General features: G+C 38.4%; 2 protein-coding genes across 2 annotated transcripts; both read left to right on the top strand.

Moving 5' to 3' along the window:
• The first annotated feature begins 2,276 nt into the window (after positions 1-2,276).
• On the top strand, positions 2,277-2,975 carry sst6.1 (somatostatin family member 6.1). Its single transcript, XM_028584049.1, has 2 exons — positions 2,277-2,381; positions 2,748-2,975. The coding sequence occupies exons 1-2, from the start codon at positions 2,277-2,279 to the stop codon at positions 2,973-2,975; spliced, it is 333 nt and encodes a 110-aa protein (XP_028439850.1).
• Positions 2,976-19,625: 16,650 nt separating this feature from the next.
• Positions 19,626-23,363, top strand: masp2 (MBL associated serine protease 2). The gene is made up of 7 exons (XM_028582600.1): positions 19,626-19,633; positions 19,707-19,929; positions 20,013-20,190; positions 20,737-20,868; positions 22,284-22,480; positions 22,674-22,817; positions 23,328-23,363. The coding sequence occupies exons 1-7, from the start codon at positions 19,626-19,628 to the stop codon at positions 23,361-23,363; spliced, it is 918 nt and encodes a 305-aa protein (XP_028438401.1).
• Positions 23,364-23,829: the final 466 nt, after the last annotated feature.

Raw genomic sequence — 23,829 nt, 5'->3', positions numbered from 1 at the left:
ATTGAAGGGGTACCCATGAATATGTAATTTGATATTTATGTGTTTTAATGATAATATCGCTGCAGTAACAGACGTTTGAAGACAGTGTATTACTTGTCTTTTTTTAAACTATTATGTAAGTCAAATTTAAATGTTTTTCCAGTCCAGTAAGACAAATGTACCCACATGTCCAGATTCACCTGTGTAACAGATAGCACTGAACACATAATCCTCTGATGATATCTGAGCCAGTGTTCCTTTGTGATCCCTTTCAGAGAGCTGTTTAGTTGTTGCTGGAAGCCATACGTGAAGTAGATGTAGTGAAAATGGAGACTTCCATGCACATTAATAAGATCTGGGAGCACCCAGACCTGTCGTCATGCCATGCTGACGTTTTTCCCAGTTTCAAGTCTCTTTCAGGTCTCTGTTGTAGATTCTTCAAACACACTGAATTGCTAATATATAGGCGTTTCAGCAGTCAGCTAATCTTTGGCTCTGGGCCTTTTTGAGATCAGCAGTGTACGGAGAAAATACCCCAAACACTGTTTTGAAAGCTCAACAAATCCCTTTCAACACATCAACCAAGACGTACTAAAATATAAGCGCTGTATGTTCCCCGCCCGTAGCACTCTTTAAAGACGTTAACAACAGTAAACCCCATTCATGGTGCTATTTCAGTGATCTATCCTAAAGGGCAGGTTCTCAAACACTTGACAAGAGTGTATGTTTTATGCTGTAATCAACTCCCCATAATCAGTTTATCTCATATAAACCAGTATGATTGGGTTTGGCAGTAGTTTGGTAGTAATATGCTATCTAGCTACATACAAAGGCCACACTATTTAGAAATAAAGGAGCCTTTATGGAAGCTGCAACATATGTTTTTGTATAACGTCCACATTATATCAGACAAATGCATACAAAATAATTTGTTGCCACACTGTACAAAGATGAGCAATGTATTCTACTTCATTAATATTTCAGTTAATGCTATATAAATCATATGAACAGTGTCCAAAAAAAGGCAATTTACTCTGAATGTGCACTTGTAGCCAGAAACCACTCACTAGTTTAATCCAAACAGCTTAGTCTATAGTGTGAATTTAATTGAACAGCAGCTACAGCCTATACTTTATTTTCTTGGAATATACTGTGCTCCCAAAGTCATTGTTACTTGCAAAATGAGAGTCCAGGCATTAACGTGACGTTTGTTTGTATAAGATGTAGTATAGTTTGTATTTGGTGATACACTGCTGAAATCAGTCATTCTTTTCCCGAAACCTACAAATAGCTATCCTGAACCAAAGGCAATTGTTTTGTGTTTAATTCAGACAAGCAAATACAAAATCTATTCAATTTAAACCACTAAACTGCCCATGTTAATTTAGACCAAAGTTAACCATCTACTCAATTATATAGCACTACATTGCTGAAGAAGAAATGCTTCTTCATTTTCTTTTAACAACTATGTTTACTCCACTACATTGGTGGTGTGCATTTCCTGAAGGCACTTCCTCCAGTCATGGTGAGTGTCAGACCGCTCAATTGTAATCTGCAGGTGTCACAGAGGCACTGTGACAGGAATCGGATGTTGACAGAAGTACAGAGCCAAACACTCGGATGTCTAATGATAAGTCAGCTTGTGGTGAGTTTGTATTTCTTTTAGGTTTTCTTCATTGCTGCTACAAGGAAATGTGACCATTTTATCTTGATTGTTAAGAACAGTTGGACTGTATCACACAGTTGATGAGTTGTGGAATTGTCCGTCCCCCTTGTCTGAAGAGGTCTTGTTTGAGATTGTCTATCATAACTGTCGATACATTAGTTAACATGTTGATGTCAAAACCTGCTTTTAGCCCAATGACGGCGTTGCCCTCTGCAGATGTTCCCAATTTGTCAAAAAGGTTAAGTGTTCAGCGATTCCATTTCTTCTGTCCTGAACCCTTCATCTCCCCTCCTCTTTCACACTCATGAACACATCCCTCCTTCCCCACACACTAACACCCCAACACACCCATACACCCTCCGTCATACACCCACCACCCTGTACGTCAGTGGCAGACAGGGGTAGAGGTATAAAAGAGTGAGGGACTTTGGAGGTAGAGCAGAATAAACATCAGTGGTTTCCAAATCTTGTGACCAGCTGCCAGCAACTGCACTTCCTCCACCACTTTCCTCTGGATCTCTGAGCTGCTCAGACTCTCTCTCTCTTTCTCCAACACACACTCACACACTCTTATCTCTGTGAGCCTCCTGTGACTGTAGCCCTGGTCCGTCACCTGCACTCCTGCCACAGCATGCAGCTTCTGGTGGTGTTAGCAGCTCTCATGGGGGTTCTGTTCAGCGTTAGAGCAGCCGCCGTGCTCCCTGTGGAGGATAGGAGCTCCATCCATGTTGACAGGGTGAGGACATTTTTATCCTTCATATGTAGTTCATGGGGAATTTTCTCTTAACATCAATTGTTATTCACACTATTATTCATAGATTTGTCAATTTATTTGTTGGGAAAGATGTAATAATAATTATAACTTTCAAAAGAACGACCCTAAGCCTGTGATATGTCTAATTTGCATTTTAAATAATTTGCAATATAAAGTTAATAGTCTTTAATTCATCCTGTTAATTCATACCGTCTTAAATGTGAAGTCAAAAAGAATAATACTTTAGTACTTGAGCTAGCTATAAGATGTTAAATGTTCACATTTTCCATGATCTAGGCTCTTTAATAATATGTTTAATAATAATATATGTATTTGATTTTTGGTCAGGAGCTGAGCAAAGAGCGCAAGGATCTGATTCTGAAGCTGGTGTCTGGCTTGTTGGATGGAGCTCTGGACACCAACATGTTGCCGGGGGAAGCTGCACTTGTGGATCTTGAGGAGCCGCTGGAGTCCCGTCTGGAGGAGAGGGCCGTCTACAACAGGCTATCACTGCCTCAGCGCGACCGCAAAGCCCCCTGTAAAAACTTCTTCTGGAAAACGTTCACCTCCTGCTAACAGTGCCCCAAAACACCCGGCTCTGCCTGCCTACTGTACGCCTTCCCTGCCAGCTCCACATGAACTGTAGTAGACCTCAGCTGTACATATCATCTACACCTGTCAGATATGCGGCATCGATGGACTTCACTGACACAGTGTGTCTGTTTGAATATTAATTATTAATGTATCTATTTATGTATACAATGTATGTATTTATGTATGTAGCCGTTTCTTTCAGGGTCAATAAAGCATGGATATAACATTTGAGATGGTAATCACAGTGAATTGCTTTTGTAAATTGTACACAAATGAAAAGGTCATATTTTCCACCTGCTTCTACAATATAAATGCAAAGTCAGATTTCACGCAAAAATTGTGACTGTACTTTTATTGAGGGAGAGAATATTTACTACACTTTAATTGTGGAAATATCAGGTATATATTTCTATATCTACTAAAAAACAAGTTGCTGTTGTCAATGGCACACTGTGGATACAGAGACAATTTCATTCATTTCATGAAAAGCCAATTTGAGCAACAGAGCGCAGTTCATTACGTGGGTATCTTACTTATTCTGGTTTGTACTTGTTGCTGTATAACTGTATTTCCAGTTTATAGGCAAAACAACATTATATTATACTTATTGCATAAGAAAACATTTCATATTCCAATTTAGAAACAAAATTGGAATAAAATTGCCACAATTAGATTGTTAAATTAAAAGCCTAATACTGATTTCTAAATACAAACTATACAATTACTGTATTAAATCAAAATAATGATATTGTGCCTTAATGCTTTATAAATATAGATAAACATATACATATATTTTAACCCAGCTTGGTGGTGAGAGTCTGCAATGTAAAAGAATTATACATGTCTTTTAACATGTTTTATCAATAGCGAGACAGTGGTCCTTAATTAATTCATGGTCACAAGTTAAGGGAGACGCTTCAGTGAATTATCACAGGTCATTAAATATGTCAGTAAGATAGGAAGGTAAATTAGTCAGAAGATTCCCCCTGTATTCACTCAATGCTGTCAGTAATAGCAGCAGTTGACTATGTGTAGTCTGGAAGGTATAAACCTGTTGAACAATAAAACAGTGAAAAAAGTGTGTAGTGTTGATATGAATCTGACCTCACTGATAATAGTGAAAGCACAAACAAAGCTGTTCTTGGATGTTCGGATAATGGAGTTTTTCCTTTTGTCACCTTATCGACTGGTTTTCGATTCTTGCTGCAAACAAGACTCTGCTTTGGCTACCGGCGGCCGGTCCTCAATCAGTCACACTACCACACACTCTCACAGCCCTTCGGCATGTATGACCATTGGGATATGTGTGTCTTTTAACCTCTTACTGAGTTGTGGAGTGGAGTAGGTGCTGGACACAATCAAGTATTGATTTTCAAGCTGGGCCCACAGTCCCAATTAGTGAACTGATGGATTTCATGTGGGAAATTACCAACCTAAAATACCCTGTGGTTTGACAAACACGTTGCATTAAATAGAGGACTGAATAATGGAAGCAAATAGCTGAATTATATAAGCATGTTCAGTACATTATTGATTAATATATAACAAAACTAATATAAAACACACACATACATTCTGGCAACTTCTTTGGCTCGATCTGAGAATTAAAATAAAATGTGTGTGTGTGATTATTATTTCGATTTTTTTTTTTTTTTTTTGAGCTCTATATTAAAACTTGAGATGTAACTGTTGTTCCTGTTAACATCGATGAGTAGAAAATAGCTCACAGTAGATCTGTAAAAACTAAATGATACAACCATCCCCTGGTGAATATTGTGTCGGACGTTTCCTGCCAGCAGTAATTTATCCCCGCTGCTTGAAAGATGTTTGGCACTGGGCAATAATCAAATGAAAGACTTATTGGTGAATTCTTAAATAACCTACAATAATGTACCAGACACTGTAGAAAAAAATCCTAAGCAGCCAGAGGAGAAGCAAAGCTCAGAGTAGTTTCCATACACTTTTATCAACTGGGGTTTTTGTCTCATTATCTTCCTGAACAGGATGAATAGGAGATAATGGCTCATAAATGTGCTTGTTTCACCGGTGCCAAGACATGAGTTAACATAAATTCACAGTACAGATTTAATTACAGTCAAAAAACATTTTTTCCTTTTATTGACAGTACAGAGAAAAGCTCTTGAATGATCCATCCTAGCTTTTATTGAACAAGGCTGCATAATCCCCTGAAAACACCATCTGATGGGGAGTTACAGTTCCACATATTTCAAAGCGATGTAATTACATGGTTTCCTCGCACCGCTGGGAACTCTGCTCCGTCGCTCCCTTTAATGACACTGAATAGACAAAGGCTCCTGTGGGCTTACTTGATTACAGTTCATCATGCAGCATCTTTCGTTCTGACCTGCGGTAAAAAAAAACACCATATCAAAATGACACATTCAGGTTTACGGCTTGTGGGAGAATAACTAGACTAGAACAAAGGCAACAATGATTTTGATGAATAGAGAGAAATGTCAAACATAAAAGATGTGTATACTCCTAAAAAAGCAGCATCTGATGCCAATCAGTTTACCGGGGGCTGAGATTGTAAACACAAAACAATTTGATGTTGGTAGAGGTGCTGTCCACTCCTGACTTTATGCCCTTGGGCTTAAATGAGCATGCAGTGGAGCAACATCAAAGCTGATGCCTGCAAGCAAAGCATTTTATTGGCTTTCCTTTTGATCTGAAGGAGGAGGGTAAGGAGTGCTCAGGCCTGACTGTGTAATTCAAATTTAAATTTGACTTCATATGTGCCGGTGTTTAAAATTACAAAGACTTAGGTTTTGTTGGTGCTCTTCATAGGAGGAAAAACAACTTCAAAGTGAACCCACTGTGGTTACATAAATGCAGAGAATAGTTGTAAACTTTTTGGAATGTGACTATATATGGTGTGATTTGTGCATGTTATGTATGTTTGTGTTTATGTATTTGTATATGGCTCATGATTTATGGCTATTTCATGGTGGAGATTATTTTCTCTCAGTGCAAAAAAAGTCAGCATAAGTCATCTGGGGAATGACTTCTAACGATCAATATTACATTTGTAAATACATACAACCACAAATGAATATTAAGACAAGAGGACTGGCGGAAAACTTGTAAAGAAAAATATTCCATCAATCAATATATTTTTATATTAACATTTATTCATATCACTATGTGTAATATGAAAGGGGTCAGTATTAGAGATGGTCCAATACCATCTTTTGCTTCCTGATACCGATTCCGATACCTGAACTTGCGTATCAGCCAATACCGAGTACCGATCCGATACCAGTGTGTCATATATTTTATTATGTTTTAACAACTGTATACTACTATCCCTGTATGGATGTGATATCATTTTATCTTTGTTGTCTGTCAGGTTAAACTTTTTGTAAAACATGAACAAACAACGAACACCACAGAACTTTCTTTTATTATCCAGTTTGACAATCAGTTATAAAGGGAAAAAGAACATAAATAAACTACTTTAACATAGATTTTCTTTAGGGCTTTATTACGTGGTATCGGATCGGTGCGTAAACTCCAGTACTTCCCGATACCGATACCAGCGTTTTAGGCAGTATCGGAGCCTAAACCATCGCTAGTCAGTATACAAACAAAGCCACAGATAATTATTATTCATCTATTTTTATAGCGATGTTATCTACAAATACATATTATACTACATATTATACTATACATGATTGTACCCTGCCTCACTGAATGCTACTTGATCACTGTGTTTGTCTGTGTTTGTGTTTCATGCATGTGTCAGAACTCATTTTCATCCTCCCACTAGTGAGAATTTAGAAACGGTTAACATCAAACGCTTCTCTAACCTGGCCTCGACCGGTCAAGACAGGCCAAATTAACACACAGCGATCTGCTAATGCTTCTGTGGAAAAGTGTGAACAGGCAGGTTGTCTCCTCTTTACGACAAACACCATCGACAAAAAGTTACACTATGCTGATAGAAAAAAATTCTTTACATAAAAGAGACTTGAATGATCTTTCAATGAAATGTTTTACAGGTACTGCAGCTGATTGTTAATAGAATGTGTACTCAAAGCACATACTGATTCAATGTGAGTAAATTGGAAATAACCACGTTAAATTTACATCTCAGCTAGAAAGGAAAAACACTCATCATACCCTTCCTAAATTGCATGCATTACACAGTGAATGTACATGTTTTGTTTGAGAAAAAAAAATATGAGATGGAAGTTCTGTGCAGTCTGTAGACATGTACTTGTACTTTATTAACCCAGTGACTCTGGACACAGTGCCTGCAGCAGCCTTATTCATCTCTGTCAGCCAGGCTCAATTTGTTTAGTTGTGACATTTGAGATTGTATTCAGAACACAGTATGGCTGACAAGCTGAGGCATTTTGAAGTAAAATAAAAAACGTTCTCGGGAAAAGGACGTGCCCAGTGGGAATAATGGACCTGTTTCTCTGTGTATGCAGCAGGTTTGCATCACTCTGATGAGAGATCATTAGAACCTTTTCAGGGCCTATTCTCTATTCAGTTGAAAGTTTTATGTCTTCCTGCTGTTAAAATGTTGTTGCCTCCTTATTTTTTTTTAATCAAGATTTTAGCGAGTAAGTGTTAACAGAAAAACAGGCAACCAGATGTCTCTGATTAAATGAGTTATGCTTTTCCAAGGCATCATAAAGAGCTACATCATCAGAATTAGGAAGTCTTTGACCGCTAAATTATGCCCCATTGTGCCGGAGCAATGTATTCTGTCAGACATAACACACAGGCTAAAGTGTCCTCTGATGTATTTTTTCTCAAAGAGTTCTCCTGTTTGGGAGCACCAATGGGAATGGAGAGATTGTTTTCCCCAGCAGGGTCTAATGATGCCTGATGGCTTATTCAGCCACCCAGTGCCAGCGCTAAAAGCTGATCATTATAGGGCCCTCTGCTCTTTCCGTGGTAAAGCCATGGCTCCGAAAATGAGCTGTCACCAGCGTGAGGAAGGGATGCAGCACGCCGGTCATGATAGTGACCCTGTTTATTGTGGATGCCACTACTTTGGGAAGCTGGGCAGATTTATGGTGAGAAAGCAAAACACGGGGTTTCAAACATTTAGTTAACGATGACCTTAAAATGCTTTAGGATGCAAACCACAGGTTACATTTATTGTAGCAAAGACTAGCAATCGTATCAGTTTAATATAAGATGTCTAAAACTATGGCTCATTAGTGTGCTGAAGATGACAACTACCTCAAGTTTCTTTTTCTTTCACAGTGTAATTAGGACTACCAGTTAAAAGAATAAATAGGAATAACAACTTAAAATGTTTTGACTGGATTATCCCCAATGACTATGTTGAAAAAAGACTACAGCCATGGTAGCGGCTTTGTGAGGCTTAACGTGTTTAGCACTTAACACAAGGTATAGCTGTCATTAGTTTTGAATGTCTGCACAAAATGTCATTGCTAGCTTGTCTAAAACCATGTACACAGTAAATGCAGTTATTATTAAGAAAATATTACAAGTCTATTAAAACAGACGTCATTACACTTCACTTTGGCCTAAAATAATCTCTCTATTTTGGGCATTTTTTTAGTGTTCACTCAACAGCCACACAGGAAATGTGTGGAGAGAGAGAAAAGAGAGAGAGAGAGAGAGAGAGAGAGAGGGGAGATGATATGCACCAGAGGTCCCTGCATGGCCAGATTTGGAACATTGCAGCTACACATTTTAGACCTCTATGCCACCATGACACCATAGCCTAAAATAATCCTTTGTGAAAACACAAAACGTTTTTGTCACAGGAGCCAGTCTAACTATATATAAATATACAGGCCTATATTGCCAGTACAATATACCCATTTAAAACATCATCATTTATGAGACATAATGCTTTATATCTTTATAATATGCAGTTCATGACATCCTTCCCTTTTGAACCTTTCCATACTAATTTAGACCAGTGGACTATAACCACTTTGATGGCAAATCAACCTAAAATTGCTCAGCAGGTTATATTCTGATTTTGCAGCTAAAGGCAATTTTACACTTACCAGACCTACAAAAACAATGAGATCAGTTTATAGAACACTACAATGCCAGACATAAAATGCTGCATAGAAACAGTTATTTGCACAATGCATATTTCATATTTTAATTTTGAAAGCTAAATATTTCATCCACAAACCATTAAATGTGAGTCAAGTTAAGCAGCAAGTGTATGATCAGAGGCGCAGAGGAATTGTGCTGCGAGAGTGGGGTTGTACTTTTGGAAGCAATGCAAAACATGTAAAGATTAATTGTTTTGTGCTTCGCTGACCAACTGAATGACTCTCTTCACTGATAACTAATCACTTTATCTGTTTGTATTTGTCTCAACGTTGTGAAGACCAAATATGAACTCCTTCAGTCTGTGAGCCTCAAGACCAATTTCCACTGGAGTCATTATGGTTTAGAAAGTTAGAAAAATACTTACAGTTGTATAGTATTGATATAAGGATAGGGCTGGGCAATATATTGATACTATATCTAGCCTTATATATCATCTTAGATTTTGGGTATCGTGATATCACACAAGTGTTGTCTTTTCCTGGTTTTAAAGGCTGCATTACGGTAAAGTGATATCATTTTCTGAACTTACCTGACTTACTAGCTGTTTTATTATTTGCCTTTACCCACTTAGTCATTGTATCCACATTATTGGTGATTATTTATCAAAACTTTCATTGTGTTAATATTTTGTGAAAGCACTAAAAGTCAACCCTATAGGGTAACAGTTAGGGTTAATCCCCTAGAATATTGCCGCAATATCGACATTGATGTATTTGGTCAAACATATGGTGAGATTTGATTTTTTCCATATTGCCCAGCTCTATCTTAGGATGAGTGAAGCTGATTAAAACCACAAATTGTGCTTAAAGAAAGAAATACTCAAGTCATATACATTGTCATATAGCCCCTATCTATAACTTTATATTGCTAAGTGCAGCTGTATAGTTATTTAACTTCTATCAGAGTATCCATTGTGATATGGCGGTGGGAGTTACCATCACAGTTCATTAGTTTGGCTTTGACACGAAGCGTCAGACTCATGACCAGGAGCCACTCATGTTGATAGTGTCATTAGAAGAATAGGACTGAAGGGACGGAGGAAAGCGCCACAAGATTGTATTGACTGTCTTGTTTGAACACTCCAGTGTCTTGTATGATGTGTACAATATAGGTATCTAATCACAAGGGTGACACTCCTGTGATTAGCTACCAGGACTGTCCATGTTTGGCTCAGCCTTTTCACCTGTAATAGATGTGGCAGCAGATGAGGATCTCAAGTAGTATTATTTTCTCATGTGTAGTGCTCCTTAAGACTATTTTAAGGACAATTGGGCCCCTTGTGGGATGGCAATACACCTGATTGCAGTTGCTCTAACAGCACAAAATCCCTGTGGTCTAGCCGCGATGCAGAGACACACACACACACAAAAAAAAGATCCTAAATGTTACCACAGCATTACGGGTGACAGTGATGGTTTTCATTTATTAATGGCATGTGAAGTCCTGGCTGCTGCCGACGAGAGAGTCATGCCATTACTCATATCGGAAATCCATGTTTAATGTTCAGGCTGACCATCATTTTTCTCAAGCCTAACAGACCCGAAAATGTTTAATCAATTGTACAAGAAATAACCCACCATTAATATTTCTACTGCAGTTATTGAGTCATGACCTGTCAGCACTGTTATCTAGTTTCATATTTATATATTTTAATATATGAGTCAATGTATTTTATGTTATCAAAAGAAATAATCCCTGCTGATCACTTGCAGACTTACCAAGAACCTAATAAGAGGTGAGTAATTTTTTTCTTTGAGGCATTTTCTGACTTGTGAAAGTAAGTTGGGTGAGCAAGTTACAAATTCTCCCCTAGCCTTAAATTGTAATTCAGTAGTTTTGTAAAGGAGAGCTGTTTGAAACATAATGAAGGGAAATGTGCGGTGGCGCTGAGGCACCCTAATGAAGGAAAGGATTCAGGGCCGAGAGCAGCACCTGTGTGCCATTTCTCATCATTGCCTGTTCGTACCAACGTCACTGAATGCTTTACTGCCTTATGGCAGTCCACTGAATTGCTAAAGCTGGAGCCTGTTTGAATTAGCAAGGAAATGACCGTATTTGTTATCTGTGAAAAAGACCCATGCCGGTGCCAAATCGAAAGAGTAATGGGCCTGACGTCAGGAATGAAATCCAGCACAAAAAGGCTCAACATCAATTCATCAGGAGACATTATTTATAATTAGCATCTGGGGATGCTGGGAACCAGGATGAGCAATAAATTATACACTGAACACTAGCGTTTGGGACACTTTGTGGTAAATGCAGCAGGTCTTGCAACCCTTAAAATATTTCCCCCCCAATAATTGTTTATGAATAGAGGTGTATTGGAACAATATTCCATACAATAATTATAACAAAATAACCACATTTACTAAAAAGTGGTGGTTTTTACAAAAACAATGTGCAGCATTCACCAGCATGCACCACCATCACTAAACAAGGTAATTTGTTGTGTCTTGTTACGTTAGAACCAAAAATAACAAGAAAGTAAAAATGTTACAAATGTTTCTAAATAAAATTTCACAAGCCGAACAATCTGGATTCATTCAGATTATATATTTGTAAATGTTGGCAATTTTCATTTATTGAAAATTTCCAATTGAATATAATTTTGTCAGATAATTTGGGCAGATTTCCCCCTGTGTATTCTCCTTGAACATTGATTGCACCAACCAAGATGACAGCACAGCACCAATAGCATTTTTTCTTTGCAAGTCCCATTTTTACTTTTCTCTAAAACCACCCCTAAAGACAGCTCTCGCTGCTGAAAAACATGCAGGAAATTGAAGCGAGTCTTTGGCAAGAAATCCCTATGAGGGCATTTCCAGGTGTATTTAATATATTCTCTGTGCCCACGCACAATAAGCAATAACAATGGCAGTGTTAATGGAAACATTAAACGAAAACCTGCTGCTCCCCACAGAACAAAGAAAAATATTAATATATATTGACGGCATTCAATCAATTCTGTGTCTTTTGGCTCGTGAACATCTGGCCTCGAGGCAGCAGCAGAGTGAGTTCCTGGAACGGCCAGAAGTGACATTTGAAACCTATTTTTTATATTTTGTGAATTAAATGTGGGTGTTCCTGCCAGAAACATTTTACATTTCTGCATTAAAAGTTCAGACACTGACAAATGACTGAATAAGTATCTGACACTAAGAGACATCTTGTATCTGTGCTGCTTTTAAACCATCTTTAATTTGCAGGAGATAGTGTACTATGGAAGCCTAAACCCTATCGTATCTGCATATAACTACAGTGGACGAGCAAATTACAGTGGATTAACTCTACATTGTTCCTCTGTGTTCAGCTAAAATGACACTTCCACACTTATTCAAGTCCTTAATTATAGTTTACAGAATGTGGGTGCATGGTTGAGTGCTATACTGTGATTGCAGCCAGTGGAAAGGAAGAAGAGAAAGAGGATGAGGATGGCAGAATTATGTCGTAGAGAGGGTAAATACACTTACAAAGTGTGTTAGCATGTCTGGGAGTTTACTTTTGTTTCCAAACACAAGATGTTCAGAGAGATGTGTAAATAGTGCAAAATGAGAAAAAAATGAAAGAAACTTTCCTTTTTTTGTTTTCTTCCAGCATCTTCTTCCACATTGATTTGAAGCTCTCTCTCTTCCTGCATCCTCCATCACCGCCTTTTATTAACTCTCCAGATACAACTAGCTACTGTCCTTTTGTCTTTTCAGTTGATCTCAGGTGGCCTATCCTTTATTTAATGACTGACTGACTTCTTATAAGGAAGCAATTCATTAAGGCATGGCACAGCGAGCAGGTGAAACAGCGCTGTGAGGACAGCGTCTGTCTTGCGCACATGGACCTTCAAGATTTGATCATGCTGAAATCAAAACGCCCTGTGCCTTGTGTTTCCGCACGTTTTGAGTGAATGCTCAGCTCTCTCTCTGTGTGTGTGTGTGTGTGTGTGTTTGTGTGTGTGTGTGTGTGTGTGTGTGTGTGTGTGTGTGTGTGTGTGTGTGTGAATTATCTATGGTACATGCACAATCACACCACTGAGTTTAGTTTTGCAAATGTGCTTTTTTCATGACACACATATACAGCACTTGTCCCAATTTTCATATGTACCCTGAAGCCTTTATAATGAATGTTTTTGCTTTGAGGATGGGATTCAGAGTTGCTTGATTTAGGTTAAGCTCTTCAGGTAACACAGGAAACATCTACGTACATGAAGCTATTAACATTCAGAATCTGGCCATTGCAGGTGCAAATGCTAACTCATCAATGTTGCATCAAAAAAAGTATCTGATCATCAACAATAACAACAACAACAACAACAACAACACACAACTACAGAGGGCTATTTCACAAAAACCTAGATAGCGGATTAAGCCAGGATTTCCCAGTTATCCTGGCTCAATTTAGCCTTGACTCTATACAAGCCTTTTTTTACAAGTTTCACACAAGCAGAGGCACCTAAGTTACCCTGGAAAGTTCTCGCGAGAGCACAATTTGAATTTGCTCAGTCACTCTGGCATTCAGTAATGATGCTCATTAACTATGGCCTTGTACCCATGCTGCACCATCAGGTGTATCTGATATAGGCAGGCCAGAGGCGAGCTAAACAGATGACGCAATTGGATAACACGTAAATTACCATGGAGATTTATTCTGTGCAGCTAGCCTACTCCTGACCAGGCTAACAGTCAGGATTTATTAATCCTGGGGCCTTTTCTGTTCACTCAGTAATGGTTTTTACCTTGTTATCAGCCTGCATTAAAATACAACAGGTGCATATTGCTTTATATTGCTGTAATTGTATAATCCTCCCAAATTATAGACTTAGTTCACTGGACCAGTAGTGTTGTAGGCTACTGTCCATATATGTAACAACAGGGAGAGGACACCTCAATGGTTTTTGACCTTATATTTTGATGGGGAGAAATAACTGATGAATATACTCTGTTACATTCTTGTTTGTAGTGAGCATTGAATTTATCACTTAATCATCTTTATAGTTTCTAGATTTTAGAGTCCAATTTATTCAGTGTCTTTCTTTTCTATGTCCATATACTGTATATGAGGGAGCAAAGCATTTAATATGTAAAGAAGGAAACTCTTGCCTTTGTAAAAAAAAAAAAGAGAAAAAACATGGCAGATAATAGCGGACCGACTGAATGATAGTCCAAAAATATACATTTACAAACTACTGCTCTTAACTGAAACCATTCAATGAGTCACTTGTCATTTGCAAAAACGAACAGTTGTACACTTTGCATTAAAAGCGAGCAGTGGAAGTTAATATGACTTAGGTCATTTATACTTTAGCCCATGAGAGAGAGGGAGAAACAGAGTGAAAGAGATATTTACGCACCATATTCTAGCGTTGTAGAAAATTGATCTTCATGGAAAATTTTCTGTGTAACATTATCTTCCGCTTACTTTTAAGGCAAAGAGTACAATTGTTAATTTGTGCAAAGGATTATTAGCCTAATCCTTGAATGGTATGATTATAACGGTTTCAATTCAGAGCAGTGGTCAGTTAATGTATATTTCCACAAGAAGCTGCTGCTCACTCTGTATAAGGTGTACAATGCGTATTCTCCATTTTAGCATCAGTAAATCTGTGATCGACCTTGCGGTCTGTTAAGGAAAGCCGTGAAGGCGCATCTATCCGAATTACTTCAGCCTGGCTCGACCTAGTCGCTCCTCCTCAGCCTGGCTTGGCCGCGGTGAAACGCCCCACGCCAGGGTGCACAGATTAGACTAGGTCAAGCCTCGCTTTATTAGTTATCCTGGATTTATAAATTCTGCTTTTGTGAAACAGCCCCCAGGTAAGACTCTTTTTAATGCATTACAGTTTCGAAAAAAAAAGTTAACTAACTTCTTTAAATGGAAAATCCACCACACGTTATGCTATTGGTTTTTGATAGAAAGATAGAAAAGGTTCCTCTATTGCAGGAAATCGGAGCATGGAGATTTGAATTGATGGTGCTCTCATGGGTGACAATTTTTGGAGTCATTTCTTTGAAAGTTAATTAGTGAACAGGTCTGTGGCTTTTGTTTGAGGCATTTCGTCCACCCAAGTGACTTTTATTTGAATAAAAGGCTCCCAGCTGCAAATCAGGAGATGTCCTCATATCCAGTAAAATCTCCACTGCTGCTGTCATTGTGTCAGCAGCAGTTGTTCCATTATTCACCATCTATAATAGAGCAGCTCCAGGTTTTGTCTTCATATGACATCGTCACTTAAGTCAGTCTGTCTCTCGGCCTAAAGAGAGACAATATTTAAAATAAAATAATACTTTCCGATTATTGCAGTGGTCCCCCCCCTACTTATGTCTAAAAAAAGCTGAAACCAAAGTTGAGGTAACTCTCGAGATAGAGCCTTACTTTCTTTTTTGATACAGAGGAGTTATCAGCACTTTTACAAAATTTACATTTCTCTGCTATGTTTTAGTCATAAAATAGTGATGCCGTGGCGGCAAGAAAAACGAGGAGGATAGCAGCTATAGCAGCTGACCAGATGACAGCAAGGGTCCCAGGTTAAGAGGTCCCGGAGGTTTGGCCTACTAAGTAGGCTGCCTATAATTTTAAGCGAGAACAAAAATGTATAGTTTTTATACAGACTTTTGTATACATTATATATTCTAGTGTATTATCATAATTTGTTTAACATGTGCACATTTTTTTTTTTACCTCAAACTTAAACCAGATAAAGACTTGCGCACCCCCTGTGATCTTTGCCGCCCCCCTGAGGGGTGCCCGGACCCCAGGTTGGGAACCACTGGATTATTGGGTTTGATTCCTTGTATTTAATTTTTTGTGTGTCTTTTATTTTATTTATATTTTTTTGTTTTCGGATACAATAATATTGCCTCATGGACCTCAACATTTCACTATTGTCCAGAATTCAAATTTAAGGTTTAATATATTGATTATGATATTATCCTCTTCATTATCACTTGAATACTGCCTCCAGTCCACAGCTAGCAACAATAAAATGAAAGGTTTTTAACACCTTAAGGTGTAACATAAGGGTGTGAAAGGCAGGAACTTAGGGTGTAAAAAGGTTATAAAGCTGTGCAGCTACAAAAAGCACGCAATGGAAAAGGTGCTGCTGTTTGTAGCTGCATTTTAGAGGAATAGGTTACTAAAACGTTTGTGTCAATAAAGCAAACAAGCAGCACATTATAAAGGATTGGCTGCCCTGCAACTTTTAATTACTACAGACATAGTATTTCAGTGCCAATCACTGCAATGCCAAATTTCCCATTTTTTGGGGATCAATAAAAAAAAAAAATCTATCTATTTAGAAAGTTACCCTCAGCAAAGGCACACCTTTAAAAAATAAATTATTCTGTGATTGCTTTTAATGCACTTTTCAGTAATTTTGTGACAAATGCTCTTGGGGTAATTACTGGAATTGTTGGGTCTTTGTAAATTATAGAGTGTGGTCTAGACCAACTCTATCTGTAAAATATCTTGAGATAACTCTTGTTATGAATCGATACTATAAATAAAATTGAATTGAATTGAGGTCTTATTAGTTGTTCTGTTTGCGCGGTTGGAGAGACAGTTCATATGGAGTTTGAAGGAAGCTGTCAGTTGCTGTTGTGTGTGCTTGCAGCTATTTGTAAGTGCCACTGCCAAACCTTTGTTTGTTTAATTATCTGTTCCTCCCAATTTAGTATAGTCGTTTAAATAAGGGTTCTTCAACGTTTGTTAAGCCAAGGACCCCTCAACTGAAAGAGAGACAGAGCAGGGACCCCCTATATTGTATAGTATGAAGTTTAATATTAAACTGGGCCTACAATAACGTGTAGGGCTGCCTAAAGCCTTTATACCTATCTTTTTGCATGGAATACTAAGCTATTAAAATAGCCTACTAATTGTTGGCATGATTTTAGAAATAATGGGGGGGCAAGGTGGAGAATGGGGGTGTGGCCTTGACCAACTGCCACTTTGGTCGTTTGAAAGCCATGATGTCTCTCTCTCATGGGCGGGCCAAATTCTCTGGGCGGGCAAGCAGAGAAAAGGGAGGTAACCTTGCTTCTTAGGAGCTCATAAGGAGCAGATTCCAGATCAGCCCATTTGAGCTTTCAGATGGGCTGTTTAAAAAACATTATAAAGTGAAATTTTCATGCCATGGGACCTTTAACAAATATTGCATTTATTCCATTTTAATATTTCATATTTTCAGTTGCTGCTAATAAGAGTAAGCAATAGAAGCTGTCATATATTTTTGCTACTGGTTATGTTTATTAGCCATTGTGTAGATATCGAGATTTGCTTATTGTCAGGGTTTATTTAATCTAGGCAGAATGAGCTTGGTTTATAGCTTTTGCTAATTTATTCTCTTCTCCACGTCACGTAAGGAGCCCAAGTTGGAGCAGAGGAGCTACTCCTGACTTTGTTGGTAAAGGTCATTCAAGTCCAAGAAAGAAACAGCACATATTCTTTCATGAGGGAGTTTAGAGAGGACATCTCTGTACCAAATATTAAAACTGGGTGGAATATGTTTAAAGCAATTGTGCAAAATGCACTTAAGGCCAAAAAGTGGAGGTTTACAGTGTTGGGTGATGCAGCTCTTTGAAGGTTATGCCTAAATGGGAAAAGCCCATCTTTCTCTATTTTCACCTTTAGGATCTCACTGAGTTCTCTGGAAATAAAGCCGAGAAGCTTGAAATTAATTTCCACTCCCAAAGGCAATGGAAATGAGACCCTAGGTCTGAATGTAGCATAGAGCATAAACGCCACAATTATTAAATTTTTTGTTTGTTCAGTGTCAGAGGGTGTTGTTTTTTTTCAATGCCTGAGTGGCAGCTGGAAGAAATCCAAGAGGAGAACATCTGCCATCAATATAGACTCCACAGTGGCTCAACCACCAGCTCACAATCATGCAAAAAGGAAAAGGTTATGGCACCATTTAAAAAGAGTTCCATCAGAGAGGTCATTTACGTTGATAATAACTGTAATTCACTTCAAATACTAGCCATTTGTGCTTTAGTGTTGGGGGAATGGGTGTTGGTTATCGCAAGCTTACTTATCATGTCACTGGTTGAAATGCCCTGTCACTTCTAAATAACATCAATATCCACATTCCATCAAAAACAGACAGCAGGAATGCTCTGTAATTATCTCATTATAAAAGCCTTTACAATGAAGTCTGACCTTGAATTCAGCATTTTGCAGACGTAAAAAAAAACAAACATGATGCAATCTGGTTTAATTTACTGGGAAACTGTTAATGTACCACTGACGGTTTCTGTCCAGTAATAATGGTAAATGGACTGCACTTATAAAGAGCTTTTGTAGCTTTACAGACAAAGTGCTTCACAATTTGCCTCTTATTCACCCATTCACACACACACACACACACACTCACACACACACACACACACACACACACACACACACACACACACACACACACACACACACTTAAACACCAATGGCGACAGAGCATGGCTGGTCAGAGATCAAACTGCCAACCATGTGATTAGTGGAAGACCTCCTGAGCTTTTTTGTCGGTAGGACTTTCTAGTTGGTTGGTTGTTTTGCCTGGCCTGGTTCTCTCCTCTCACTCCCCAGAACTGCCATCCTCGAACCCACTTTCCTCATCAGCCATGCAATATATAACTGGCCCTTTTCCACCCACTCCTTGCCAGTTTGGCAAAGTTGCCATGTGCCATGTCTTTGCTTTGTGGCATCTTCTGGCTGTTCTTTGAATTTATGATTCTTTGCCTAACCCTTTTTGATAAGTTTGCCTGTTTAAACCCCCTCCCGGTTTGGATCCTTGCCTGCCTTTTGGCTCAGTTTTTTTCAATCTCGCCAATGAATCATTGAACTGATCCTGTCTGTCTGCGTTTGGGCCCTTCCCTTGTTGCCTGAATCGAATCTCATGCAAACAAAAACGGTTGGGCAGTTAAATGTTGTGGGTACAGTGTATTTATTATTCTGAAGCTTTTTTTAACAGCTGTACTGCTCAGCAATCATGGGAGCGGGGTCTGAAATAATTAGCGGCTTAAGTCTGATCTGATCAGCATCACTGTCACTGTCACAGTACTATAGCGTGATACAAGTTATAAGTGATCTCCATTTTTATAAAAAAAATTTAAATTTAAGAAATGTATGTTTAAAAAAGTCTATTTAAAAATCACAATGAATACATTTTACCGATTAAAGGTGATAAAATCTATAGAAAATTGTGTTTTTTTAGATTTAGTTTGATTTGAACAACCAAGTCAGTGCTGTCGTCTTCCTTTCTGTGTTTGGTGAATGCAATGAATCTCAAGGTAATAGTAGTTAGTGTCATATTCTTCCAAACTGTCATTTACCCACATGTAGAAATTTGAGGTGACAATAAGAAAAATAGTTTAACAGATTACAATGAATATAAATGATTCTGGCATTTATCAGTTTGATTTCTGTGACCGGGGGAGGTGGGGGATGATGACAGACTGATCATGTGCCTGTCTCACTTTGTTTATCTAAATGTCTGCCTGGGTTCATTTACCCTCAGATCACTGAGGGTGAACCGTTCCAAAACACACAAATATATCTGGGGACTGTAAATTCAACATGACCAGGTGAGTGTCACTTAGCATTTGTTTTTGCAAAATAATCCTTGAAACTGCTGCCATCACACCTAATTTTGCCTAGTGGGTGCTGTGTATTTGTCCTATTTTCCCTCCTCCATGTCTCGCTGAGTGTGATAATGACAGGATTATATGGCAGCTTCACCTCCCCTAACTTCCCCCAGCCATACCCTGACAACCAGCTCCTAGTGTGGAACATCACTGTCCCAGATGGCCACAGGGTCAAACTCTACTTCAGCCACTTCAGCATGGAACCCTCAAACCAGTGTGAATATGACTACATCCAGGTAACAAAGAAAATGTAACTCCCTGTATCTGCACACGATACTGTAGCTTGCTCACTAAAAGGACTCTGACCTTGTCAAATCAGGTTTTGACAGAGGGGAATGAAACCTTGCGGTTCTGCGGTGAGGAAGAGAAGAACTATGAAAGCACCCCAAGGAACACCATCATCCTTTCAGCCGGAAACCTCATGTCAGTGGTCTTTAGGAGTGACTACTCTAACGAGGGCCGATTCACGGGCTTCCAAGCATTTTACACCTCAGAAGGTGATTCAGAATAGTGACGTTTGTTGCCAGAAGGCAGATACATTTTTGGTTGCTGTCATTGTAGCAATGTGTATTGGAAGTTCTAGAAGAATAAGAGCAGGATTATATGCACAGTAATGTTTTAAAATCCAGATTTAGACAGAAAGAGGCTATTAAAAACAGAAATGCAGTAGTAATAAAACAATGGCACACAATGTTAATGAAGTACCACATAAATTACTACAAAGCACTTAATTTACATATAACTTTTGTGTCTTTTTTTAAATTACAAAGCAGGTTGAGGTGCTATATAAATACTGTGAAAGTATCAAAACAGAAATGCACACTCTCCATATTTAGAAATTGTGCCTTTAAATGAGCCATCAAGACTTCCGTTTGGTTGTAATGAAAAAAAAGAATCATGTATTATCTGACTGCGTTCCCTGAGTCACATTTAGGATTAACAAGACATTCATATAAAAACACTTCCACCTTCCCCATTTAAAGTAAGAAAAATACACATTTACTGTGTAGTATTTCTCTCTCTAACCTTTCTTTCTCTTACAGACATTAACGAGTGTCTGTCCAAGATAGATGGGGAAAGAGTGTGTGATCATTTTTGCCACAATTACATTGGTGGATATTACTGCACGTGCAGACAAGGGTACCTTCTCCATGACAACAAAAGATCCTGCACAGGTAAGAGCCATGCAGAGTAAAGCTTGAGAGGCATGTTCATCTAAGCTCAGTGAGTCAAAAGCTGTATAGGGAGGTTCAGTGTTAAGAGATTGTGTTTGACTGTATATTAATCTCTCTTAATTCAGTATATTGTGTTTCTCAAGCTAAATACACTAGTGCTCAGCTCCTCACTAACAGACAGATATACTGTAGATAGGCAGATATTAATGGCAAAAAAGAAAAAACAAATTCCAGCAGTGTGCACTGACTTCTGTTTAATGTATTTGGCTTCAACATGCTTTATTTCCTCAGCTTTTATTGATTATATAATCAAATAATGGTCAAGTTAGGGTTACAGGAGGCACAATTTGTCAGTGGGGTATTGGGGTGTTGAAATTGAAATGCGGCTAATTTCAGACTTTTAAGTGTGGCTGGAAACATGAGATCAGATTGCTATATTGTAAACTTGTAATAAATCTAATTATTGGAATATTATATAATTGTTGGCCATTTGTCTTTCAAAATGTCTGCAATATTTAACAGTACTGCAGTTTACAATTTTCTGACATTTCACACAGGGCACAGTTGACAGTGTTCTAGATTGGATTTCATTCTATCATAGCTGGCCTATGCTAACTTATTTCAGACTGAAAAGGCACACTGATGCATAAAGTAGTTGATCTCTGCCAGCTGGTGTAAGGCAAGGTTAATTACTGTCGATTCCCAAGGGAAAAGCATCATCAAAATTGCATTAAAAATTGATAACTGTGTGCAGCACAAATAGTGTACTGACACTAGGTAATCAATCACAATTACCAGTTGATGTGCCTTAAATTATAATGCTTTGCCAGAAGAAAAAAGGTGACAAAACAAATCATGCAATCAATTGGGAAAAATTATTATGTGCCTACAGATTGTACTAATTATATGAATTACAGAAACTCAGCCTCTTTGCGATATTTATTTATTTTTGGCTGGGACAACATCTGCACGCTTGCCGGGGCAATATTGCTAACCGAAATGAATCCCATCATTTATGATGCCAGGAAATGTCTCAATAGACATTAAAAATATATATTTTCTTCTAAACAAAAAAACTACAAAAAAGTACAGGTAGATCATAATACTCATCAGTATTCAAATTAACAAACAAGGGCTTCAAACAGTTAAGACTGGACAGAATCTAATCTAAACACACCTCAAAATGTTTAAGTGGGGGGTGACCTCTAGCTCACCCAGTAAGAGCATTCACCCCACGTTGGCTGAGTCCTGCAGGGTTCGAATCCGACCTGCTGCCCTTTGCTGCGTGTCATTCCCCATCTCTCTCCCACTTTCATATCTATCCACTGTCTAATAAAGGGAAAAGCCCCAAAAAATAATCTTAAAAAAAAAATTTTTAAGTGGGATTTTAATAACTGTGTGAGTCTTCCCTACAGTGCCATGCCACAGCCAAGTGTTGACCTCACTCTCAGGGGTTCTGACCAGTCCGGGCTACCCGGGCCCCTACCCTTCAATGAGTCAATGTGACCACACCATCCGTCTGCCAGAGGGCTACAGAATAATCTTGGACTTCATGGAACCCTTTGACGTAGAGGCACACTCGGATGTCCCTTGTCCGTACGACATGTTGAAGGTTAGTCATGTGATTTTAGAGCATGAAGATGAATAAGCAATGTATTCCTGCTCATGCCTGTGGAGGCAGTCTGTTACCGACTTGTCCTCCTTGGGTGATATACTATGCCGTTTCCTGCATAATTAAGTTTGGCTGGACATAAATCAGTCAGGCATTTAATGAATCTTCTTATTTGATGTTCCCCTTTCACAAGATTTCAACAGCTGGACAAGATTATGGACCCTTCTGCGGATCAATGCCACCGGGTCGCATTGACACAGGAAGTTACCAAGTGCATGTTGCGTTCAGATCCGACCCTAGTGGGAAAAACAAGGGATGGAAGATCAAGTATACCAGTGTTAAGGCTGAATCCTGATGGCTTGTTGACATGAACAATTTATGTGTTTATATGCTATCTGAAAATTTGGTGCTACAAAAATTTCAATCTAATTTCTAATCTAATTGTCATTGTTTTATTTCTTTGTTTTGTGAGATGATGCCATAATCTCAATAGCACAATCCTCTTTTAACCACTTTTGCATGGGCCGTTTTATTGTTTTGTTACTTGACATGCAAATTAAGGAAGACTCAAAAGACACTTTGACTTATGAATATATATATATATATATATATATATATATATATATATATTAGATAAGAAAAAGTTCTTTAAAATACTGTTTAATAAACCATAACATACAACCTGAAGCCACATGTGATCAGACAAGCATTTTAATTAAACAAGAGTGAGTATTCCTCACTCTTAGTAGTACTGTTCTGCTCTTATCCAGCTAAAGACAAAAACACATTTTAATGCTCTGGCAGAAATAACAAATCAATTCCATGCAGTATTCTGGAAGTCAGTCAGTTGGGTCTGAGAAAGCAGCGCATCTTAGTTGTTTAACCTTCATACATTATCGTGTTCATTATAGGGTTCTTCAGTCCCATGACATAGCCTCTTATTTGACACTTTTGCATTCACTCGCTAACATTTCCTCCATCTGTGGACCCCAAGGGGGGCAAAAGAGCACGCCTGAATGTGAGAAAGAAACGCACTTATGTTGATTCATGTTTCTGCTACTGCAGTGTTTGATTTTTTTTAAACCTCATTATGCTAACTTTTAACTGAACTGGTATGCTGCTAACATACTTTGTATTTTGAAGGCCACCACAACTCGGCAAGGCAAGGTATGTACTGACCCATACATCACCTTGACATTTGTAACCCAACAGAATAGCAAGGCCTTAGGTGGAGATGTGTTCTCTGAAAGTCATCTGAACACATGGGATAAGGTTTGTTCTTCCAGCATGAAATGACAGACCTCAGGGCAACTGGGTACTTACAGAGCAAACTTGCAGTTGTTACTTGA

The sequence above is a fragment of the Perca flavescens genome, chromosome 7 (genome assembly GCF_004354835.1).
Source record: "Perca flavescens isolate YP-PL-M2 chromosome 7, PFLA_1.0, whole genome shotgun sequence".
Classification (NCBI taxonomy): Eukaryota; Metazoa; Chordata; class Actinopteri; order Perciformes; family Percidae; genus Perca; species Perca flavescens.
The sequence above is the reverse complement of the archived record's forward strand: the minus strand, read 5'-3'. Positions and strand labels throughout refer to the sequence as shown.

Excerpts from the sequence above, each read along its gene's own strand:
- masp2 (XM_028582600.1), top strand. Across the intron at positions 19,930-20,012 it reads GTGAATATGACTACATCCAG|GTTTTGACAGAGGGGAATGA; the intron begins GTAACAAAGAAA and ends TTGTCAAATCAG. Across the intron at positions 22,481-22,673 it reads GTCCGTACGACATGTTGAAG|ATTTCAACAGCTGGACAAGA; the intron begins GTTAGTCATGTG and ends CCCTTTCACAAG.
- sst6.1 (XM_028584049.1), top strand. The coding sequence starts at position 2,277 with ATGCAGCTTCTGGTGGTGTTAGCAGCTCTCATGGGGGTTCTGTTCAGC. Across the intron at positions 2,382-2,747 it reads GCTCCATCCATGTTGACAGG|GAGCTGAGCAAAGAGCGCAA; the intron begins GTGAGGACATTT and ends ATTTTTGGTCAG.